Source organism: Lineus longissimus, chromosome 10 (assembly GCF_910592395.1).
Source record: "Lineus longissimus chromosome 10, tnLinLong1.2, whole genome shotgun sequence".
Taxonomy (NCBI): domain Eukaryota; kingdom Metazoa; phylum Nemertea; class Pilidiophora; order Heteronemertea; family Lineidae; genus Lineus; species Lineus longissimus.
Genome location: NC_088317.1, coordinates 1,575,718 through 1,598,494, shown reverse-complemented (window position 1 = coordinate 1,598,494; position 22,777 = coordinate 1,575,718). Strand labels below are relative to the sequence as shown.

The following is a 22,777-nucleotide window of genomic DNA, read 5'->3' as shown; positions in this document are numbered from 1 at the left end:
TAAATATGCACAATATGTTGTCTTCGGCAAACTGGATGTTGTCCATTTGCTCCATACAGAGAAAAGTTTATGTGCATTTCAGTCGAATATGGGATAAATAAATTTGTTATCGACGAAAACGCTGTTTCTTATCTTTTCTAGTAATTAATCAACCAGGTGCGATTTCCAAGATGTTGAAAGCCAACAGTGGGGACCGAAATGTCCCCATTCCATTTGCGTCACCACTCTCGGGCTCCACAAGGGTGAGTGACTTGGCGATCTAAAGACCTTGGAGTCAAGATGAAATGATCCATGAACCGTGTGAAAAATACTGAACCTTACCAGCAAACTGACCAGTAAACATAAAGATGTCCCACTTCCTTTAAAATCAGCATGAAAATGCTTGGTGTTGGGCTTAATCTACTCTACGAATCGTAGGGTCACGTGATTAACTGCAACTTTCGATCGATACAGCCCGGGGCCCGGTTGTTCGAAGCTCAAATGTCACGTGATCCCTAACGGTTACTACGAGAAACACGAGGTGCAAGTTGAATGTTCATTGTTTACCCTGGCCATTCTCAGATGTCTAAATGTGAAACGCAATGCCAGCTAGTCGATTTCAATGCAAGTTGATCAGTTAACAAAAGAATACAGTTAACATGGTTCAGTCTTTGATTCGGGATAAAGGTTGTTACAGCAATAATCATATCATATAGAACTCAAACAATACGAACATTACAATTGGTGGGGACATGTGATACGCGGTGTCGAGTTCGGCGAGTGAGTAGAAAACGATGCATAATGTCAAGTAAAGTTGAAGAATTGTCCAGGAGAGCGGTGCGGAGGACACACCTTGATCACGCATTGTTGTACAGATCATGCGGCGCACCAGTTCGGAATACGTTATTCATGTCGTGACGAAGACTGGTTATGAACACCAGTTAAAAGTCCTTTACGTTTCCTTTGCAATATCGCAATCTGCGGACACTGAGGTTTATGGTCGAGGTTCTGGACTCCATGTTCTGCTGATAGTGAGATTATCTTGCGTATGTTGTTGCTTCTGATCACTTCATGAGTTGTGCAGACGCAAAGAAATCATGCTTCAAGTTCCGCTCTGAGAAACGGATTACCATTCATAGTGGATGAAACTGGGAGTGACTGATTGCAGGCTGATTGACTGATATTATGACATTAGTCCGGCTGTACTCTGAAACTCTTGATGTTATTTGCTACTATATAAATGCCAAAGAAATTTGTTTCGGGCAATTTAGGTACTTCAACACCAGCTACAACCAGAGTCTATGATTTTGCTTATATTGGCCGCAGGAAATAACCGTCAGTCGAGCACAAACGACCAGCGATATACCATACAGCGCCTGTAAAGGTCACGGTCCCCAATCAAAGACAACATTATTTCATTCGTACGCGATTTCGCTCACCTTGCATAACTAATCATAGCGATTACTGTTGCAGTTGTTCACGCAGGCTGCATGGGTAACAGTGTGTTATGTAATCACCTGTTGCCCCTTCCCTTTGCCAGATTAACTGCGAATACGACAAGCACAATTAGTTATGCATGAGCGATATCGCGTACTAATGATCGGACATTGAAGGTATCGGCATACGTTTACATCAAGATAAAACCGTTCGTGACAGGAACAGATTAGACCCTTGGTGTAGAAGTCCAGGGAAGGCTTCTGCTGCAAGGCTGTATAATCTGAAGACCCTCATACCGCATTTGTCAAGCAACCCGTATCATTATCAAGCATAGATAATCTTTGCTTATGGCATTATATTAACACAATCGTTATACTTTCAGGTCACCACGAAATATAAGTTGTATATTTGTGTTGTTTTGTGAACAGATTAAAATTTATAAAATAACGATACCCCATGTGTTACTCATCGTAGGACAACAGCGTAAAAGGATGACGACGAATTCGCATGAAAGTAAAAATATGACGGCTGTTTATTTCGAATCATATGATCATCATGCCGGGGTCATACCCACGATTTCATCTACGTTACAACACTACGTACTCCCGATCATCTACGGGGTCGGTTTGGTGGGGAATATCCTAACATTCCTTGTCATGCATCTAGCCCACAATCGCCGCAGCGTTATGTGTTACTATTTCAAACTACTAGCCATCAGCGACTCCCTGACTCTTCTCTGTGGCTTTATCTTTCGATACGTATTCATCCTACGACCAGATTGGCTCAGGATTTACCCAATCGGGCAGACATTTTGCGTGACATACTTCTACTTCGCGTATCTCTTCTACGACGTTTCGATTTGGCAAGTTTTCATAATAGCAACAGATCGATTTGTTGTTGTGCGTTATCCGCTCCGAGCGTCCTCATGGTGCACGTTTGAGCGTGCAAATATCCTGGTTACTTGTAACGTCATAGTCCACGCAATATTGTATTTCCCAAACGTTTTCCGGTCGAACGAAAATGTCGAGGTTCCAAATGTTGGTACCTGCATGCTACCGGAGTGGCTAGAATGGTATTATATTGGTCACGATGTCATCAATACATCTATAGATTCACTTGTACCGGTGATCTTGATTTGCATCCTGAACGTCGCGATTGTTATCAGTGTTAAACAACACACGTCCACGCTGAAGGACCAAACCGGGCTGACACATTCAAAGTCCGATAATAAGAAAGAGAACACCATGACTCTGATGCTGGTCGTGGTTGCGACCGCTCTCATCGTCCTCATCATGCCGTACGCCCTCAACTTCGTTCTCTGGAATTGCTGCATATCTAGCTATGAAGCGTCACACCCCGGACTCATGGTGTTGAGCGGCGAGATCAGTTTGACTCTCTGTACCCTGAACACCTCTCTAAACTTCTTTCTGTACGCGTTTAGCAGTGCACGCTTTCGGGACGACATCGTCGCCATTTTATTCTGCCGAGAGCGGCAGCCGACGACGTCGACGGGGAGTCGTTCACTCGGATCCACAAGCGGCAAAAGATTAACCACTCAGTAAACAGCTATTAGCTAGATACTCAAGAGTAACATGACGGTGCACATCTTAAACTGATATAATATTTTATTGTTCCCTTTATATCTTAAAATAATACTGCAGTGTTGGTTGGAGAATAAACACGTTCCCGAGTTTTGTCAAGGGGATGACTTGTGAGAGCTTTTTAAGCCTTTGTACGCCAAAAAAATTGTGCATTCGAACGTTTGAAATAAATGAACCGAATTAATGCACACTCTGTTTTGGGTTGAACATAGGTGAATGTTGTTTGTTAATGCTAAAGAATCATTTCACGGCGAAGACCTGGGGGCGCAAAGCATTTAGCAAAGTCACGTTGAATGTCGAGTGCTTTATGTACCTAAAGCCCCGACACACTTGCTGGCATTGTCAAACTAGTTTTATTATCTACATACAGGCCTATACAAGGCAATAGGCCTACTCTATCATACGTCTAACGTTTGACCTACTTTATTTTCTCGTCTGGACTGCAGGAGAGAGGTCGACATTTTGACACGGGAAAGAGAACGAGGTTTGATTTCGAAGACGGATATCGCGTGGCCTGCAAGCGACATTATTTCTATCTCGAATTTGTTCGTTATTCAAAATGGCCGACAGGAAGCCAACTCTCGTTGTCCGACACGGCCAGCTTGAAGACAGACAGGCCGTTCTGGACATAGACACAGATATATATGAAGGGCTGGACTACCTTTCTGCCAGATACGATGTCTTCTGCAAGGATCCACGGAGAATCAACTACATTTTGGAAGCAGACGGGCTGCCGGTAAATACTCGTCATAACTATTATTGTATACTATCTTGTGCTCAGGAAATTCCTTGTTGTATGTTCTTCTGGCAGGAAAATATTCATCCAAGTACAATGGTAAGCAAATACGAAAATAGAACAGTTTTAAGTGGGATGAGGTTGCACCAGAAAGTCTTGTAGGTTCTTATTGTTCCGTTTTCCGGCTACAGGTTGCCTATTTCGTGGCCACCGTTGTTGATGACGGTGATGGTGCGATCTTCCAAGCAGCCCGGACTCATCCCGAACACCGACAGCTTGGCTATTACAACTACCTGAAGAAGGCCGCGGCTGAAGAACTGAAGGTTCTTTACCCGAACATGAAAGAGGTACTGTATACCTCAGGCAGCACCAGCCCGAATAACTCCGGTATTTACAGCGTGGGTGGTGCAAGAAGGATACTAACCGCCAAGGTGAGATCCTGGGTTAAAGGGAAAAGCAATGAACACGCCAGTAGAAAGGAAAGTAGGTCTTCTTTAGGCCATGATGTGGTTTACAAGTGCCGACAGTGTATAGGCGTACCAAAAAACGTGCCCGAAAGAAAATTATCAATTGCTGTACTCGACCGGCATGATAGCACAGTATTGACGTGGTTTCTTCCTTCCCGTGCAGAGTGAGTTTCCTAGTGGCTGCCGTCAAGTTTAGATACTTAGTAGCTCGATTGATTGCACGTTTTTCAATGATAACTTTTTCCTCTTTTCCTTTTCCAGCCATTTAGACTGATCAATCTGACAGAAATCGAGGATCGTCTGAAGTTGAAGGCTGCTTTAGAGAAACAGGACGATAGAATCAGCAATGTGCAGAAAATAGAATTCAGCAGATTGAACGAATTTCTCAAGAAAGAAGACTTCAGAAAACTTTCGTTTGAGGACAGGCTTCTGATAGAATGGGTCCCCTACAAGCTGGACATACCATCAAATTTCTCCTTGTCAAACCGCTTCCCCGAGTTCTTTCTTGTCTCCCACGATGATCAGGGCTTGATAGACGGTGTCAGTTTCCACAGTGTCTTTGAGGATAAGGACTTAGAAAGACATGACCTAGAGGCGTATTGCGACTCTGAAGATGCACTCTTGAAACACAGCGCTTCATTTTTACAGAGTGTTCTAGAAAGCGCAACGCGTCGAAATATCTACTGCGTAACCTTGTGGCCTAAGAGCTTCGATAACACTAGCTTCGAAGCTACATCTGAGAAAACTTTCGACATTGCGTATTGTAAAGAGAGATTGGATGATATTCTTTACATACCTCTCGTAGCTGACACGGGATATTTTCAGTAAATCCAGTATTGTTTTAAGATTATTCTTGTCATGGTGGCGAGAAGATGAATAATTTGTTTGTTTACAGTACATGGATGTAATGATTACAGAATGCTTTGGAAAATGCGGATACATTGTTCTCAACTGAACCTTCCAAGAGAGGGGTTTGAAAAGGCAGATTTTTTCTCATTGAAACAATGGTCAGAGTTTGACGAGGGTGTTGAGATTGATACCGAGGGTTTAAAATCTAGGAGTGTTGGCCATCTTTAGAAAACCAATGCAACATCGAATGAGAAAATTTACGTTTAGGAAGGGTAATAAAGTGTGAAGCTATTTTAAGAGAGATTCTGCTTCCGCTTTTTAATGTTGCCGAGAACACTGCAGTGATGTATGATAAAAATCTACGGTTTTACACCTTCCATACATATTGGAATATAAACAAAGGTTTTACTCGGCTCTGTTGAACTTGAAAAGGTGTGGAAGGATTTATTTTCGGAAATGTTGCACTTCATTCATGTAAAAGGTATTGTTAGAAAGAGCCCCTTCAAGCATGACCAAACTATAATCATTCGATGACATTGTCCGTACCCGATTGCATTCATTACACCATTTTGCACGTTAAATGGCAGCTTAGACAATTGAGGCCTAGCTCAATACAAGGTCTATTGTCTGTAAACAAAACCAGCTCGCACCTTGGTTTAAATTCCCATTGTTCTGCTGTCTTATCAAAGAGTTATCAGTGCTAATCTTGATGACATCCACCTCACGAAATTGATTGGCCTTAAAGTGCCTAGCCACGAACCAAGGGCAAGTAAACATTATGTTTAATTTTTCAATGGCCTAAAGATGAAAAAGTCTTTGTTATAAGTCCTTCAGTGTCATTATTCCCGCGAAACTTATTGACATGGTCAGAATAGTTCATTGAAACTTTTTTTCGAAACCTCTGGGCTGGAAGATCGATTGACACGTTTTCTGTGTTCCCCCTGAAAAGTCATGGTCTCCCCAGCTGTCGATTGTATGGAAATACTTGATTATAGGGGACAACCTCATATGTTACACCAGCGCTCTTGACCAGCTGAAGCAGCAGTACGATTCTATTGTGGCCTTGACCTCTCGCCGAAATCTCGGTAAATCAAAATCTCGTCACGCGAGATGATGTGAGAATGAAACCACATTTCAATGATAACCAATACGTCGAACGATTCTTTTTGTTGAGGAGTTATAAGCGTTAAATAATTCTGACGAAAAGGATTGTTTTTCGCCAAGGCAGAAAGTGTTGAAATGTTCGATTTATGATATTTCGTATGTTATGTTATAACTTCAGTTTAGTCGTGTTGGCGGATAAAATGAGGACGTTTCACTGTGTTCTTGATTATGAAAAGTTGAAGTGCTAAGGTATCTTACTTCAGCTAATTGAAAATTAATTATATGGAATAGTGTTAGCTGCGCTGTTATAGGTAGTCTCCCTAAAACGGACTATCTACTCTTGGGCGACCAAAAAAACGTGCCTGTCACTTTTACTGTAACTGTTCTGACAATAACTCGTAAGAGGATTGATTGCTAACGTATTTGAGGTTATTACTGGCACAAACAGCACCATGGATCCTCCCGCATACACAGACAATGTAAAAAAGTTCATTCCCGAGTATCCTCCCCCTCCGCAGCGGCCCAAGATAAAGAACAGTAGAGATGTGTTTAAGGAGTTCTGTGAATCGACTTCAATCCCTGGTATACCCAAGGCCACTGGGTCAGCATTCTCAATACTCAGACTATTCTGGGCTAGTATTCTTGTGGTATCCTTGGCAACGTGTACTTGGCAGATAAACACACTTTTTACGAAGTTTTATAGTTATCCGGTGAACGTTGTGATTAAGGTAAGAATCCATATGTATTTCTTCTTCTCGCTTGCGGCTTACACTGTCACTAGTTCAAAGCAGGGTGGACCCAAATGTTTCTTTCATCGCTTTTTACCTCGACATTATTTCTTGTGGTTTGATTATATTGTTGGCCGGGTCTATTTGGCAAGCCGCTCGCCGAACAGGCATCTTTTTTTGTCCTGTTTGGAGAGCCGCTTGCCAAACAGCACTAAAAAGCCACCCTGACTTTACTTTAATATTAATGAGTTCCGCTGTCCATTCAGGACAAGAAAAAGTCGCTGTTTGGTAAGCCGGGCTTGCCAAGTAGTCACTTCCTATATTGTTTATTGAACGAGTGCAGTGATGTACAGTGATGTACGTACAATATAGCACTACAATAGTTTAATGAAAATTGCGCAATTGGAACCTGATGAACTACTAGTATTGAAATCTCCGAACTCAGAACTCATGAAATCGATACAAGGTGGAATAAAATGCCAAAGAGTACTTAAAATCACTTGAAATCATTTGAGTGCAGCTGACTTGGGTGAAACTTTAGCCCAAGGAATGCACTCCAAGCTAAATACACGATCGATCAGTTGGAACCACAGAACAAAGGCAGTGGTTATGAGAAGGCCGTTGGTAATTACTACGATCAGTTGTGTGATAGCCTTATAGATTTATTTCAAAACTTCGCAAATGCTTCTCAAAGTATGCGACACCATTTTGCAAAACAATGGCGGCCTCTTCATGCAGCGACAAGCTGGTGAGATGGCACCTCCGTTAACCCAAATCTGACAATAGTTGAACTCACTATCATGCAAGAGATTGAAAGTGACCCTGGAGATGCTTTCTCTTGTTCACTCCCCAGATTAAACCTTTATTGTAGATGGGTTATAAGCCGCTTGACTTCCCTGCCGTGACCGTGTGTAACCTCAACCGAATCCGGCGGTCACAGATTGACAAAGCGGGGCAGAGCTTCGTCAACACGCTTCAGGAGACAGCCGAAAGAATACAAAGGCAGCGAGGAGGCGAGGCGGAATCGAGGCAAGCATGGGCGCTACTCATTACACAACGAATCTGTTTGGTATTTTGATTATCAAGCTTGGCTTTACGTTGAGGTTGTTGACATCGCTTAATTTGATTCAATAAATGCGAAAAATAGTTATCGTCCTTGCAAAAAAAATGCAAAATCTGTCTGATGATTTAATTATTGTTTCTCATAACACGTGTTGAAGGACATATATTGGTCAGTGCCATTGCAGCTGTGGCTCATGTGAAAAGTATTGTCGTCTGAAAGTCGGTACTGTTCCTACCTGACATTACAATCTTTTGTTTCAAGTAGTGCACGAAAGAAGAGATCTAAAGCGACATCAGAAGCTACATCAGATAGTGAAGGCAGCCTGTCAATAATGGACCAAGATTCCGATTCCGATGAAACCTCTTCCACACGCGAGGCCAACCCTTTTACGACAGCTGAGGATTCGAGCCTATCTGTTATAGATTCAGACTCTGACAATGTCACGACTACACCTAAGGCCAGTGCAGCAACAGAAGCAGACGATTCGGGCCTGTCTGTTATAGATTCTGACTCTGACGATGTCACGACTACACCTAAGGCCAGTGCAGCAACAGAAGCAGACGATTCGGGCCTGTCAATTGTAGATTCTGACTCTGACAATGTCACGACTACACCTAAGGCCAGTGCAACAACAGACGCAGACGATTCGGGCCTGTCTGTTATAGATTCTGACTCTGACGATGTCACGACTACACCTAAGGCCAGTGCAGCAACAGAAGCAGACGATTCGGGCCTGTCTGTTATAGATTCGGACCCAAATGATGTTTCTACCTCAGCACTTCCTGAAACTACAGCAGTTATCGATGATTCAGGCCTGTCCGTTAATGATTCTGGTCTCCCAGTGGATTCTACGACAGATGGTATTGAGAGTACTTCTGATGTAACTAAAGTAGACTCAACAACTACTGCGCCTACGGCAACACCGACTACTACTACGCCGGAGACGACCACAACTACTACACCAACGACAACAACAAGTTCTACGACGACTACAACCATAACTTCACGTGCACCACCTGAAGACGAGGTACATGTATCTCATAGCCATTAACCTCAAAGCGCCACATTTGAAATCTAAATGCCCCCAGTCGGATAGCAATGTACAAAATATCTCAACCATAGCGCCAGGGTGGGGGTAATCTAATGTTCAATACAAGCTAATCCTCTTATTTGGCGTTAACTTGAACTCGGCGTTATCTCCTTTCGTCAAGCCTGGTGAAGCTTACGCCAAGTTAGAGTAGTCAACTTGTTTTCAACTACCTGACTCCAGTTCCAAACACAGCAAGGACTCAAACACATCCTGCTTGAACGTGCCTAGAGAAACATTAAAGTTTAAACCTGTCTGTCCATGATTTCAGGGGGACGCCACAGAATTTTTCAAGCCGGTAATAGATTTAACTGATAAACCTTGGTATCAACCACAGCCAGATGCAGTCCAAGAGGCGGAAAAGGAAGTCTCGCGATCTCTCGCTACACTCTCGGGACGAACGAGACGCTTGATGGCGCATCAAATCACCGATTTCATCCAGGATGTGCAGTTTAATGGGATGAATCTGCCTCCAACGTACGCTTAATATAATGTATCATCAATATCTGTCTAATCACGCAGGCTTCTTGATTTACATTCACATGTACTACCGTAAAAGCCGGGCGTAAAAGGTGTTCTCGCTTATAATATAGATGATAGTATGAGAGTATGCGTAGAAATTCAAAATAGTAAATAGTTTCATTTCTTTTTTTGACGAAGTGTCATGCGATTTGACACACAACGTTTGGCTTTGTAGACCATGTGTGATACAGCATTTTCACATGAGAAAAATCAAAGTGGTTGCCGATATACACCTGCCTTGAATGAATTCGTTTTTTTCTTGTTCCAGCATATTTGTGAGCTTTTTCTCCTACACGTATGGTAACTGTTTCACTTTCAATGCTGATCAAAATACCACCTATAAAACTAGGAAGGCGGGTCCCTTGTATGGTAAGTACGTTAAAAGCTCTATCACTAGATCCCTTACTGAGTAAAGCTAAACAAGGCAGAGACAATGGCTTATATTTATAAAGAGTAGTAAATGCTTTTACTACAGTTTTCTACAGAGATGGCTAGTGTAAATGTACATGAAGTTTAAAGTAAAAGCATTTACTAGTCTTTTATAAATATCAGCCATTATCTTAAACACATATCAGTCTGTATATGGTACAGTAGTGTAGTATAATATTGCCTCCAAATCATAGCAACAGCACCAAATGAGACTCGATCGTGGACTTGGAAAACCTGTTCGCCGTTCTCAAGTACATATGTATACCATCCTTGTTTTCTGCAGGGTTGACAATGACATTGATGATCGAACAGGACGAATACATTGACGACCTCTCGCCAGCTGCCGGGGCTAGAATCGTCGTCCACGACCCGAAGGTTCAGGCCTTCCCAGAGGAAGAGGGTCTAAACTCAGCACCGGGGCAGTTGACATCTCTTGCCCTAAAATCGGTACCGAAAGCTTCTTTTTCCTCGACCATCTGTATTATCGGTATCAGCATCGTCGTCCTCCTCGTCACATCGTCGTCGTCGTCAGCGGCATAAGCATAAACTCTAAACGTTCTAGACGAACGCAGTGCATGCTTAATGACATTATTATCCGTTTTAAGATAAGATAAGAACTTGAAACTGCTTACAACCCTGAAGTCACTCACGTTGTTGTTTAAATATTAAAGACGAAGAGATCACTTTTGAGACGTGCTATTTTCAGAGAAGAATCAAACGTCTGCCTACGCCATACGGAAACTGCACAGATGGAGAAGGAAAAGTGACGCTTTATAGAGGGAAGAAGTACACTGTCCATGTAGGTAGTTGACAAATGCCATTATTCACTCATTCTCGTGAGTGATATCGATAGGTTTTCGATTAGTAGACGCTTGACTCATTTGGAAGAAGTTCGAAGTTTCTATCCGAGCAGACGTTATTCTTCAAATGTACGCCTTAACAAATGCATTGTATTTTTGACTAAACGGAACATGGTACCAAACTGCTTTAATCGTATACGTTTCCCTTTTCCAGACTTGCGGGAAGAGCTGCTTACAGTTGTACTACGTGAAGTATTGTAGATGTACGGTGTGGGATATTCCGTCTCCTGGACCACAACACAGAATGTGCAGCACAAAGGACGGTGAGACAAACATTTGATGAGAGAGAGCTATATCTTTAATGACAGCTCAGTTTTCGTAGTAAATTCCATAGTAGTGACGTCACTCAATGATTGACAGCTAGGCGCCATGTTTCATTCATGCCTCGTTCTGATCACCCGATACGCGGGAAATGAAAACGAGGTCATATGAACTGGCTCGGCGGTTCCAGTTCGCTTTAATGACCAATATACCACTGGCCCCATTGTTCATAACGCGCCTGGTAATCGGTTTCCGCCATGTCCTAGTTATCCTCCTCAACACTGGGACGAGTATCTGTGAGTGTTTCTGTGTACATGTTTCCTTCAATAGATCCCATCATGCTTCGAACTGTAGGCAATCGTACTGGGTCACGCGCAATGCTAGCTCTTTCACAATCTCTGTACGTGCTTTCTTCCACAGCAAAATGTACAGCAGACGTGTATGCTAATTATACGAATGGTGATCTCGAATGTGACTGCCCTCAGCCATGCACAGAGACCATCTACTCTGCATCCAGTTCCAGTTCAGTTTGGCCGTCGGAGAGTTTTGTGGTAAGTGTATTGTATAGTCCTTCGAAAATACAGCAAAATTTTCGCGCTCCTTTATTTTTGCGATTCACATGTAATGTCCTTAACCAGCCACCGTATTGAAGGCATGTTACCATTGGGACCAATTTCTTGAAAACGAAAGATGCGGCCGACATGACCAGGTCAGCCAATCATCGATACCATACCATACTGATACTTCATAATGGTGGGGTTTTCCAATGTTTAAATTGTAGGGCAACCTGAAGAGATCTCTCATGACTCGAGGTGGACGGGTGACGAAATTGCTGAACAGAAGTGTTAATGCCCTGAGGTAAGTCTTTTGTATATGATAATAACAGTACTCAAAAAGTTCGTGACATTCATGATGACGCGTCAGCAGAGTACACATCTTGATGAAATCCTCACAACTACATGTACCAATAAATGAACACACTCGTTTCAGAGAGAATTTATTACAAGTGAAAGTTTTCTATGAAGATCTCAACTTCGAATCGTACGAGGATAAGGAAGCCTATTTGGTATGTATTAGTAAACGTGTCAGCAAGCAAGCAACTCCGATTGATACCATATCCGCCAGTCTGTCGGATCTTTCAGTTCTGTCCGACCAACGAGTCGCAATGCAGTGATAAAAATCGCAGGTCACAGCGAATTGAATAACTCGTTTTGTGGTTCATCCTAAAAATGATCACAACAATGTAAAACATTGAATTTATTTTCATCTTCTAGTGGGCGAATCTCCTTTCCGACATCGGCGGGCAGCTCGGGCTCTGGATAGGCCTATCAGTGCTGTCATTGGCGGAATTCATTGAGCTGCTTGGCCTTGTATTGGTCAGTGTCTTCACGGCGGCGAAGGATAGGACGCCCAATAAAAAAGAAGAAGCAGGCATGTTCGAGACAAAAGTATGAGAAAACTCGTCGCATTTTTGTCACCGATTTTCTTGTTGCTTTCATCGAATTTGAACAAATACACCACTTACTCTTAAACAGCTGATTGGCGTTTTCTATTAGTATCCAACATAACACGACCCTGCGCTGCATCTTACGAGTCTTGTGACGGGCAGCCAACGTGGTACAAATTCCCCCTTCAACACTGTAATGGGAGTGCCTTGTTTCTATTGTGTCGCAAAAGTTAAACCGATACTTTTAATCACCATGGATGGGTATGGTATCCGAATCATGCCAATCTAATCATTGAATAATTTAGAAGATGTTTGCTTATGTATTTTCACAGGATGTCGAGAATTGTTCTAATATTCTCCGGTTATTGATTGCCAAGAGTAAATGAAGATAAGTTATTATTATTATTGATATTACGTATACGTAAACAAAACCTTACGGTCTGATTGATGCAGGTTCACATGAACAACAAGAGATCGCCATAAGAGCTCCATTTCAAGACCATCATTAGCCAACTCTAAGGGACAGAAATTTGAAGGAATTGTGATGCCAATTTGATCGACTGCGTACTGTAGTTTCTTCTTGACTTTAGTTCTTGCACAAGAAAATTATGGTTTCGTACCTTTTCGTCGTCTTCGTCACGTTCATTCAGACTGATTTCTCAACTGGGAACCATCATTACAACGTTTTTGAAAATCGTACATTTTATGGCACCGACCTGTTTTCCAAACCATGTGACTCAGTACTTGCATGTGTCATAAACTGCGAAAACAAGATGGATTGCGCGGCGGCCATGTTTGACCTACATACGGGAACTTGCAAAGGCTTGGATGGGAATGGCATGCTAACGATTGGAAGTGAAGTTGAAGGAACTGTTACCAGTATAAGAGGTGGGTTTATTTTTATAAATGATATTGGCTCAGCGGGATGTTCGATGCTTGTCAACCTATACATGTATATAGCAAGACCAGCAGTGTAAGACGCAATCTTGAAAGATGAAGCGCTAAGTCTGAGGCCTAATCAATAAAGGATTATTCTTGTAATCTCGTACGTGTAGGCATAAGCTGAACATTAGATTCCTAGATATACATGTATCTGTTTCGATTGGATGGTTTCCTATATTTTAGCGGACGCCTGGATCACGGTTTTCATTGGCCAAGCAGGGATCGGCAAGAGAGTCTATGAACTCTGGACATCCTCCAACTCGACTCCTGTGGACAGTGTATACAGCGAGACGTGCAACTGTCATTACAAAAGCGAATTGGTGGAAAGATGGCGCGATACTAACATAAGCAAGGTAGCAAAACATCGCGAACTATACAAGCTCAAAGACCGGTGTAATGTTTTTGAGTGTTTCTGTTTTTGAGTGTTTCCCCTCATTGTTTGGGAACGCTCAAAAATAGATTGACAAGTTTTTCTGTGTATCCCCCCTATTGAAAAGTCATGGTCTCTCTAGCTGCCTATTGTTTGGAAACACTGACACATGGGAAACAACCACAGATGTTACACCGGGCTCCCTTGTAGTGTTTAAAAAAACTCCGCCTATAGTTAATACAACATGTATGCATGTACATGTACATGTACATGTAGCTGTTGAACATTTTTTGTTGAGAAGTTGACGTTCAGCCCGCATGTCAACTATATAAATGTACACATATTAATAATATAACATCTGGTAGCTGATGGCTTCTTGAATGACATCATCCATGTTTTCAGGTGAAGTTATCTGTCATTAAAGGGCAGACCGAGGAGGGCTTTGTAACATTTGATGGCGTGGACAGCGATAAATTCTCTTGGTTCTCCCACAGAAGGCTGGAGGAGTCTTCTTGGACAGATATTATCGGGAGCGCGTTCAACTATTTTAGTATCTTTGGATAGTGAGTATACGTGACACAAATGACATAGACATGTCAAGTTGCTAGTTGTAGGAGTGAGTGAGTGAGTGGATAGTGAGTATCATAAAAGTAGCGATAGATGAATTTTCATTATAATCATATTTTAATATGCAGATGAGAAGCTAACATATAAATAGCTAGTGACACTTCCAGCGCAAGACCACACGAGTGTTTATATTTATGTCAGTGACTTTTTGGTCAAACTAGTCATTAAGTCACTACAAATGTAAAAGTACGTCACGCCAAGTTTTACAAGTCCAACTCTGCCTTCTGGAGTTACAGTGCACTGCGCAGGACCATTCCTGCTGGCCACACGTAATTCAGTGACACGAAGCCGACTTTTGAATAGATTTCTCTTTCATTGCAGTTTTAGTCAAAGCGATACATTGACGTCAATGAGGCGGTTTTTCATCAGCAACCGTTATGGTGATGGGCCTTGCGATGATGACATGGGCTGGTTGGTAGTCCTAGACTATGCAGACCGCGATGCTAGTTGTTACAACGAATATGAAAGCGGCGATATACCCGTTATACTGTTTTCCAATGACGATACTGTGGCTGAGTGGGATCGCAGTAAATTTCTTCTTCTCCTTTGTCTTCATACCACTATGGAATGGCGTATCGTTCAAGTTTTGACTTTGCAAGGAATTATGCTATAGTTTGTTTATAGTGTCTACAAATGCGGGGATATCCATACCCTCGTCTTGTCGAATGACGATCCAGTTCGAAACGGCTTCAACATATTCTTCCTTTTCTTGTTAAAATATTTCTCATTTATATTTCAGTCAAAGTTGACAAGGCGGACTACTTCAAGATCTTCATCCAGCTTGCGGGGACATCCGCCATCTGAAGAAAGCGAGACGGAGGCCAATAATCTAAATGAAAGATTTTCAACCCGGGTTAGCTTCCTTAAAATGCTCCTTTGTCAAACGTAGTGGGATGGAGAAAGGTCAAACATTACCCTTACACATGACGCCACGACCGTCGGACGAATTGTTGTCGCCAACCTACTGTCCTTCCAAACTGAATATGATCATTTGACTATGCGTATAAATATCTCCCGTTTCTTGAATATTCAGAATCGATCTTAGATCGGTGAAACTAGAGTATAACATGACCCTATAGTTCATCCGCATCTCCATGATCCGATTGTAGTCGGGCCATTGGCGTCATCTCTAGCGGCCGGGCCAGGGCTGAAGTCGCCGGCGAAGCCGAATTCTCTGTTCCATGCCCCAAGCCTCCACCTGGTCCGTTATGACATTCTGATGGGGGCTCCTGATCTTCTTGCACTGCTCTGTCAGCCTTCTTTTTCCGTTTTGGTTTAGGCAGCTTCGCCCGTGTAAGGAAGTGTCCTACAAGAGCAGAGATCAAGGCGAACCCGGCACCAATACCAAGTGTGATGAAAAGACCTTTCATTTCTCCCCAAAGGAGAGGTAGGGTTTTCATGTTCTCCTGCATGGAGTGTCCGCCACCTTTCGCACATTCCGGTTCCGCATACCACCTAAAGAAAGCAAGACACATCCCTTAAAAAGAAGGTTGAAAACCCTCGCTGCAACAGAAGATGCTCGGGCAAGAAGTTGATCATCGGCGAGTGCTTTTATCTATATTTCGAGAGAATGGGCAAAACCAATGAGGCTAATGGAACTTAGTACACATGTACATCACAAAAAGTCTACTTACTTATCAATGATGTCAACATCACGTGAAACCTCCTCTCTAACTTCCGTTATCACTCTGTCCAGTTCTGGCCGAAAGAGGGCGCCTTTGGGCATTCCAATGGAGTACCTCACGGCATCGGGATCTTGGTCACGAACCACCAAATCGCAGCTCCTGTGCACGAAATACTTTGTTATAGGGCTTTCACTTATGAAGATGAAGCTACCATTCTTTACAGTCTCAATAGCTTCGTCATAGTCAAAGAATATTCGAGCGAGGGGTTGCTTGTGGTCCATTTGTTGCGCTGCAGTTCTATGGACAGCATTAGTCGTACTAGCTAGTTTGTTCCAGAGAAACAAATACGGGCCTTTCCTCGCCCGAGCCAACAGTTGCATGGCCTCGCCGGTTGCCATTAATCCGAAAGGTACGGCGTTTTGTCGAGAGAGGGCGTCGATAGTCATTGGCAACGATTCGTCATCGCGCCTCGTTGTGAGGAAGGCGGCCATGTTGGCTACGTATGACTGTGACACGACGATAGCGAAGAAGGCCACGAAGCCGATAAAGAGACGCATTGGGGCAGAGTTTGGATTCTGGTCGGTCGAGCCGAAAAATAAGATAGACGCTGTATAGTAGAAACTGTCTCTGACGGGAAAGTCTTTCAAGTCGTGGGTGCTTTTGTCCAACAGGTCCAAAAATGTAACCACTATACTGATAACGACAAGAGCTACACCAAGGGCGAGCCACATTTTCCAAGTAAATGGGCTCAGGAATTGCCACGTGTCGTAGGCGATCTTTGGCTTTTTCGCCAGGAGGCTGATGACGCCTGGAAAGGTTGTTTCTGAGAAATCAATCACCACCTCTCGCTGTATTGTTGATCCTATGGCTCCGATGGCTAGAACTGCATCCTGAAGGAAAGAGTTTGGTAAAGGTTTATCACCAGGAACATAAAGCTTGTGATTGAGAGATTAGAACAAATTCAAATGAACGAGCAGGCCTACTTTATGTGTGATCCCGGAATGGCAGCACCGGTGAACGGAAAAGAAGATGGGTGGCATAAAGACTAGTAAAGGCTTATACTGAAAAATGTCATGTACATGTACACTAAACCTTTCTGACCAACACTGAAGTAAAAGTATTACTACATAGTTTTTATTCATATCACCCACTATCTTTTTTTACTGTGATATTGAACGCTACTTTTTTGTTTCATTCACACCTTGATGTATCATAACATAACAGAGGCATCTTTTCTCACAGATGCGACCCACCTGCTCTAATATATCCCTAACAGCACCTGTCACAATGACTCCTTCCCTACCGAGGTACCTCCTGCCTCCACCGTCCTCATCATGACGAACAAGCTTCGTTATCTCGTACGTAAAGTTGAGCTTCTGCGCGTATTCATCGAGATAGTCCACCATTACCCCAGTGTAGGTTCCATCTGGCTGAAGTATTGTCATGGGTGGATCCTAAAAAAATGATGATAGCTTTACATGTTACAAGGTTATAAAGTACACCATCTTTGCAGCTTTCATGGGGAGTCGTTAGGCCTAAAGGAAATGGTCAGTCTTTTATAAGTATCAGCATTCTACAACTCTTGCAAAAGATCACCCAGTTATTTTGAACCATCGGACATAAATGATTTGCCTCTACTCACATCAACGGCAGTTACACTAACAGGCATGTTGTTGAAGATAGGCATCCGGGCCTTCGGTTTCGCTTGGTACGTTAGATTTGGCGCCTTTAGCGAAAATTGTTCTGGCCTTATCCAATTGCTGATCGACAGGATATTTATCAAAGAAGGCCTCCGAGCGGTTCTGTTGTTGTCGTGGAAATACTGCCCTATCTGGAACAAAACACGAAAAGTTTGGAAGATCGGAAATATCTTACTACATACGTAATTGAATTTTAGGGATTCGATATATGTGCAGCTGATCCGATGGAGAAAAGAGCCGCAAGTCATCTACTTTCGACAGTTGTGGAGTTATCACAATTTTAGCGCCCGAAGCTTTCATTGCTTCGCTGCAATTTCGCTGAGTACTATCTGTTATCATACAAGAGGGAGAAGTGGGGTGTAACCTTAAATCAAAGATCCGATCCAAAGTGTGACAGATTTGATCAATGCCAACCTCGTGCCGACACTGAGCGGAGGCAGTTACCTTGTTGAATTCTCCTCCTTCGAACGCCATCCACTCGTAAGAAGACCGTATCCGGCAGAACTGGCGTTCCTTCGTTAGTGGATTGGTGAGGCTGGCTTTTCCATAGGACCCTGTACTCCCATTGAAACCACTCTGAAATACGTAGCAGTGCATGTACTTGTCAACAATTTCTTTTTAGGGGCTATTTTAAGGACGATATAACTTGGATTCCCGTGAGGGATCCTGCGTGGCCCTTCTAGAATTTTAATTTCTATCAATGACTTAAGTAACTGCCTAACTCGTGTGAAATCACGGGCGACATTTCTTCTTCATTTTCTGTGGATGTACAGTGAAAATGTATACTACACCGATGTAGTTATGCCATACACGTTACGTCTGGAGAGACGATTGACGCCTTACCTCTAATATTTCAAAGAAATCTTCAATCACGATTGAAGTCTGGTCATTCCGCAAAGTCGTGGCTTCCACCAATAACTTCATGGCATCGTGGATGATGGCATGCTGGAACCCATTGCCTTTAACGGGCATGGCTTGACTCATTTTTTCTCTGTCCACAAGTTGAAATCCCGTTACGTTTGAATAATGGCTGAGGAAGAATGTACTAAGTTCATCATCCAGGCCTTTGATATCCTGAAGATCAGTAAAGCTTTGGTAAGCATCAAGGCTATCAGTAGTCCACTCTCATCTTTGCTGGCTTGACTCGGCAAACGAATTCAAGCCACGACGACAATACGTTCAAAGGACTACGTATACATACGCTGTCGAATCATTCTTTGAAAATCGATCAGTCAACGTGACAAAATACGGGGTGTTTTCTTGTGTAGTTACGGCAGAAGAGTGCATCATTTTCGTCGAAACGACCACTTAAGTGACGGAGCTGGCCTTAGTCAAGGAAAAATGGACTTTACGAGTTCTGAAAGTATTTTAAGGCCAAAACACCTACCGGGTATGTCAGGTACCATCTGTACAGGTAAGTCGCCATATTCAGGTCTTGAGCCTAAAAATGGAATATATCGTAATGAAACAATAAAAAATACCGTAATGAATATGTTGCTTTATAGATGATATCAAATCAAGAAGATCTGCACCTTTAGGACAACACTGGAACAAGTCATACGTTCAGTTCAACTTTTTTTGGAAACCTTTTTGGGTTTTTAAAGGTAAAACACGTTTCGAGAGGGTGCCCGAAGATATCCAACTTACCCCTATAATTATCTGGAGGATATAGTCCAAGTCGTAACTATGGATAACTAAGTGAGGTGTTGCCAGTTTCTGTGCTTCAACCAGTCGATCGTTCCTCGTCCAGTAGGGGGCGTCTTTTCTTATCAGTATCCGGACGAATTGGAGGCTGTCTGAACCTGCTGATAACCCACTGTTGAACTGGATCATATCCTCTGAAAAGGTACTCATTTTGTATTGTTGACATTGACCCTAAAACACATCTAGTAATGTCCGATCGTTGCATTCGTTTCATGGGGCATGATGCTGCAATTCTCCAAGTCAAATTCTGTTACGCTCGTCGAAGACACACAATATGCTGAATTTCCAAAAAACCAAAGAAGCTTTTTCTGGGGAATAAGAACTGTACTATCTGCACTAAACAATGGGACTCTGGAGTGTCGTTCGACCAAAAATGATGTAGGTCTGAACCCATACGCCACGCTTACTGTTTTTTACTGACCTTCTTTCTCCATGATTACGACTACTATCCTACGAGGCCAACTCGCATCAAGCAGGTACTTCTGCAGGGGAGTCAGGAATGTATTCAGTGGTGGCAGCAAGCTGATGACATTGTTCCCAACACCAGTCAGCCAACAAACATTCTCATTTCCTTTCGATTTGCCGATGTCGATGTTGTTCAGGAATGCCTTGTGTCCTGTCACGATGTGGGGGATGTCCGGCGGGATGAGCTGGTCAATTTCTTGCCTGTAGGCGCCGATGATCATTGCAGGGGAAAGGCTGACGAATTTGGTCACTGAAATACATCATTATTTGAAATAATAATCCAAAAATCTACCCAGGTTAAGTCAACCAATTCTTAGCAAAAGCATGACTTCCCGATTTATGGGTCAATCTGATCAGAGGCAAAAATAACTTGCTTCACCAGCGCAGTATAGATAGACCGACAGTGTGTTAGACTGCCGGTCAGCATTTCTTAGTAAAAGTGAAACATTGCTGTAAAAGTCGACAATGAACCACAACTGCTGACAAACCAAGCAGTTATAGTCCTACATTTCTTTTATATATACTCTGAGCTATACAGTCTCGAGTTCATGGCATAATACCAACAATTTATTCTGAGTTCATTTTCATTCGAAAGCTGAAACTTTCAAAAAGCTACCTGCACTGGGAATGAAAAAACTCAGTCAGCATAACTCACAATCAACGATTAGTTTCCCCCAATCCCTGTTCTTCTCGATGACATCCATACGGAAGGTTGTAACATTCAGCCGCCGAGGCGTTGGGTCGCCTGCTGCATCGTACAAGTGTTGAAAGTAACCCTCAATGTGCTCTACGCCATCCTTCTCGTCTTCAGCACTCTCAGAAATGAAACCTGAAGGATTAAACCAAGATTTCATTAGGTTCATTAGCAATCATAGATACCAATGATGTTGCTTCAGATGCAGAGAGATACCATTTCTATACGACAGAAAGTCTGGTCTGGTCGACAGAAGGCAACGGGGAGGAAAAGTTCTGTCCGCTCGAAACTCGACACTTATTCGACGCAAAATTAGTGGTGATCCCTGACATGGTTGCAGGGTTTGTACTGGCCATGCTGACTCGGCATCACCGTCAAAGTTTCTTCATTCCCTTTTAGTAAAAGTATGTTTACCCCTACCTATCAATATATGTTCGCCCCTACCTATCAGTATAGATCCATCCTCTGATGCATCGACTGCTGAGCTTTGATCTCCGATTGTTATCAAAACCACGGTTATCAAGTGGATAGCATTCATTTTTTTCACCAGTCAATAATCTAAAAAGGGAAATTTGATATTTAAGAGGAGCACAGAAGTAAGATTTTAACCAATAATTAACAACGTGACATACATGTTGGCGCGGCAACATAATGTCGACTCGTGTTTGCTAAAGACTCCATCAAGACTACATGAAGGTCGGATACAACTAGCACGTGTTTGTGTTGTCGCCGCCGCGGCCGGGTCCGACAACGCTCGGCCCAAAGGAGGCCCCATATGTGATACATCTGACTGGCACCGTAACTTACCTTATACTTTTGGGTGAACCTGTATTCAGCACGATAAGTTGAATATTAATAAACGAAGGCCTGATTAATTTCACTTCCGACTATGCGCGCTAGCGGTCTATTTGAATTTCCATGTACCATCTTGCCTCAGCAAAATGGAAATAACAAACGGTATGAAATCACTCACCGTTCTCAAGGTAAGGCCAACTGCTGTAACCCACCACCAATCTCGACAAGGTCTTAAAAATATTTTCCAGCTATTTGCCTAAAGTTCACGGCAGTATATTTTCTTGTTAGACGATAATATATGTAGCATTTGAATCCTCGTCCAACATGTACAAGCTACATGTTCACGTTACACTGGTGAGAGGGCTGCTGAACAGGTCTATACACCTCCTGATCCACTGTTTAATTAGCGAAACGCCTGGGGAAAAGAAACACTGATCCGAAGTTCTTTTCTCTTCTCCTTAAAGTCTAATCAAGCTTCTAAGCATCAAATTTGAAATAAGTTTTCTTGCGGGCAGCATGCTTCCTTTTCTTGACGATGGGTCGAGGACACTGAGGGGTAAGGGCAACCTATATTTATAGGAAGTGCGGACAACCACGTAACGTTATTCTGTCCTTACCCATCTTTACCCTCAATGTATTGACATTGCTCAGCTTTCAGACAACACGCGTCAATATGGGCGGAGGCTACGGAGGCAATACCGCTGGAAGTTCAGTATGCCCCTGACCTCGCTAAGGAGAATTCAGACCAGGCCCAACACGCGATCTATTGTCTGCAAACAAAGCCCGCTAGCACCTAGACCTGAATGCCCATTGTTCTTCTGTCTTATCAAAGGGTTTATCAGGGCAAATCCTGATTGCATCGACCCCCACGAAATGGCTTTCATTGGCCTGAATAGGCAAGGGCATATAAACGCAATGCACTTACCGAAATAACGTAAAGGTTAGTCAATATAAGCTTCATGGTGGAGGAAAATGTGCAGAGAATTACGAGCGGTCTGTTGTATCTAATCAGTGAAATCAAACTATCATAGCCCTACTTTATAGCAGGCTTATTGGCAAGGATGCATACTGCCGTTGGTAGGTGTATACATTTGAAACCGTACACCAGGGTAATTCAACATCGAGGTTACCAGGTTAAACGGACCAACAATTGTTAGCGCCGATTTTGCGTTGTTATAGAACTAGAACAGCTCATTCATTTGACATCCAGTTGTTGTCATTATCACATCGCTCCAACGCAGCCGATCTCGTCCTCCCAGATCACCCTGGAGGATCAGCTGATCGA

The 22,777-nt window shown here is 42.9% G+C and overlaps 4 protein-coding genes across 4 annotated transcripts; 3 read left to right on the top strand and 1 right to left on the bottom strand.

Moving 5' to 3' along the window:
- Positions 1-3,400: 3,400 nt before the first annotated feature.
- LOC135494851 (histidine N-acetyltransferase-like) lies at positions 3,401-6,301 on the top strand. The gene is made up of 3 exons (XM_064783145.1): positions 3,401-3,753; positions 3,945-4,184; positions 4,482-6,301. The coding sequence occupies exons 1-3, from the start codon at positions 3,577-3,579 to the stop codon at positions 5,046-5,048; spliced, it is 984 nt and encodes a 327-aa protein (XP_064639215.1). The 5' UTR covers positions 3,401-3,576; the 3' UTR covers positions 5,049-6,301.
- A 169-nt stretch (positions 6,302-6,470) lies between these two features.
- Positions 6,471-12,621, top strand: LOC135494850 (degenerin deg-1-like). Its single transcript, XM_064783143.1, has 12 exons — positions 6,471-6,901; positions 7,773-7,930; positions 8,229-8,991; positions 9,323-9,528; positions 9,842-9,942; positions 10,286-10,449; positions 10,709-10,801; positions 11,017-11,125; positions 11,544-11,674; positions 11,905-11,981; positions 12,114-12,189; positions 12,398-12,621. The coding sequence occupies exons 1-12, from the start codon at positions 6,626-6,628 to the stop codon at positions 12,575-12,577; spliced, it is 2,334 nt and encodes a 777-aa protein (XP_064639213.1). The 5' UTR covers positions 6,471-6,625; the 3' UTR covers positions 12,578-12,621.
- Positions 12,622-13,343: 722 nt separating this feature from the next.
- Positions 13,344-15,335, top strand: LOC135495024 (uncharacterized). The gene is made up of 5 exons (XM_064783413.1): positions 13,344-13,458; positions 13,696-13,865; positions 14,285-14,445; positions 14,831-15,036; positions 15,249-15,335. The coding sequence occupies exons 1-5, from the start codon at positions 13,344-13,346 to the stop codon at positions 15,311-15,313; spliced, it is 717 nt and encodes a 238-aa protein (XP_064639483.1). The 3' UTR covers positions 15,314-15,335.
- LOC135495108 (glutamate receptor ionotropic, kainate glr-3-like) lies at positions 14,580-22,498 on the bottom strand. The gene is made up of 12 exons (XM_064783527.1): positions 22,418-22,498; positions 21,142-21,255; positions 20,659-20,832; positions 19,960-20,253; positions 19,482-19,672; positions 19,222-19,275; positions 18,678-18,908; positions 18,279-18,410; positions 17,777-17,965; positions 17,388-17,588; positions 16,144-17,024; positions 14,580-15,964 (listed from the first exon to the last, which is right to left on the bottom strand). Exons 2-12 carry the CDS (start codon positions 21,233-21,235, stop codon positions 15,583-15,585), a joined length of 2,823 nt encoding a protein of 940 aa, XP_064639597.1. The 5' UTR covers positions 21,236-21,255; positions 22,418-22,498; the 3' UTR covers positions 14,580-15,582.
- Between the last annotated feature and the right edge of the window lie 279 nt (positions 22,499-22,777).

Excerpts from the sequence above, each read along its gene's own strand:
- LOC135494851 (XM_064783145.1), top strand. The coding sequence starts at position 3,577 with ATGGCCGACAGGAAGCCAACTCTCGTTGTCCGACACGGCCAGCTTGAA. Across the intron at positions 3,754-3,944 it reads TGGAAGCAGACGGGCTGCCG|GTTGCCTATTTCGTGGCCAC; the intron begins GTAAATACTCGT and ends TTCCGGCTACAG. Across the intron at positions 4,185-4,481 it reads GAAGGATACTAACCGCCAAG|CCATTTAGACTGATCAATCT; the intron begins GTGAGATCCTGG and ends TTCCTTTTCCAG.
- LOC135494850 (XM_064783143.1), top strand. The coding sequence starts at position 6,626 with ATGGATCCTCCCGCATACACAGACAATGTAAAAAAGTTCATTCCCGAG. Across the intron at positions 6,902-7,772 it reads CGGTGAACGTTGTGATTAAG|ATGGGTTATAAGCCGCTTGA; the intron begins GTAAGAATCCAT and ends CCTTTATTGTAG. Across the intron at positions 10,802-11,016 it reads GGAAGAAGTACACTGTCCAT|ACTTGCGGGAAGAGCTGCTT; the intron begins GTAGGTAGTTGA and ends TCCCTTTTCCAG.
- LOC135495024 (XM_064783413.1), top strand. The coding sequence starts at position 13,344 with ATGGATTGCGCGGCGGCCATGTTTGACCTACATACGGGAACTTGCAAA. Across the intron at positions 13,866-14,284 it reads GCGATACTAACATAAGCAAG|GTGAAGTTATCTGTCATTAA; the intron begins GTAGCAAAACAT and ends CCATGTTTTCAG. Across the intron at positions 14,446-14,830 it reads TATTTTAGTATCTTTGGATA|TTTTAGTCAAAGCGATACAT; the intron begins GTGAGTATACGT and ends CTTTCATTGCAG.
- LOC135495108 (XM_064783527.1), bottom strand. The coding sequence starts at position 21,235 with ATGAATGCTATCCACTTGATAACCGTGGTTTTGATAACAATCGGAGAT. Across the intron at positions 20,833-21,141 it reads GGATGGATCTATACTGATAG|GTTTCATTTCTGAGAGTGCT; the intron begins GTAGGGGCGAAC and ends TTAATCCTTCAG. Across the intron at positions 17,589-17,776 it reads TTAGTGTAACTGCCGTTGAT|GATCCACCCATGACAATACT; the intron begins GTGAGTAGAGGC and ends TCATTTTTTTAG.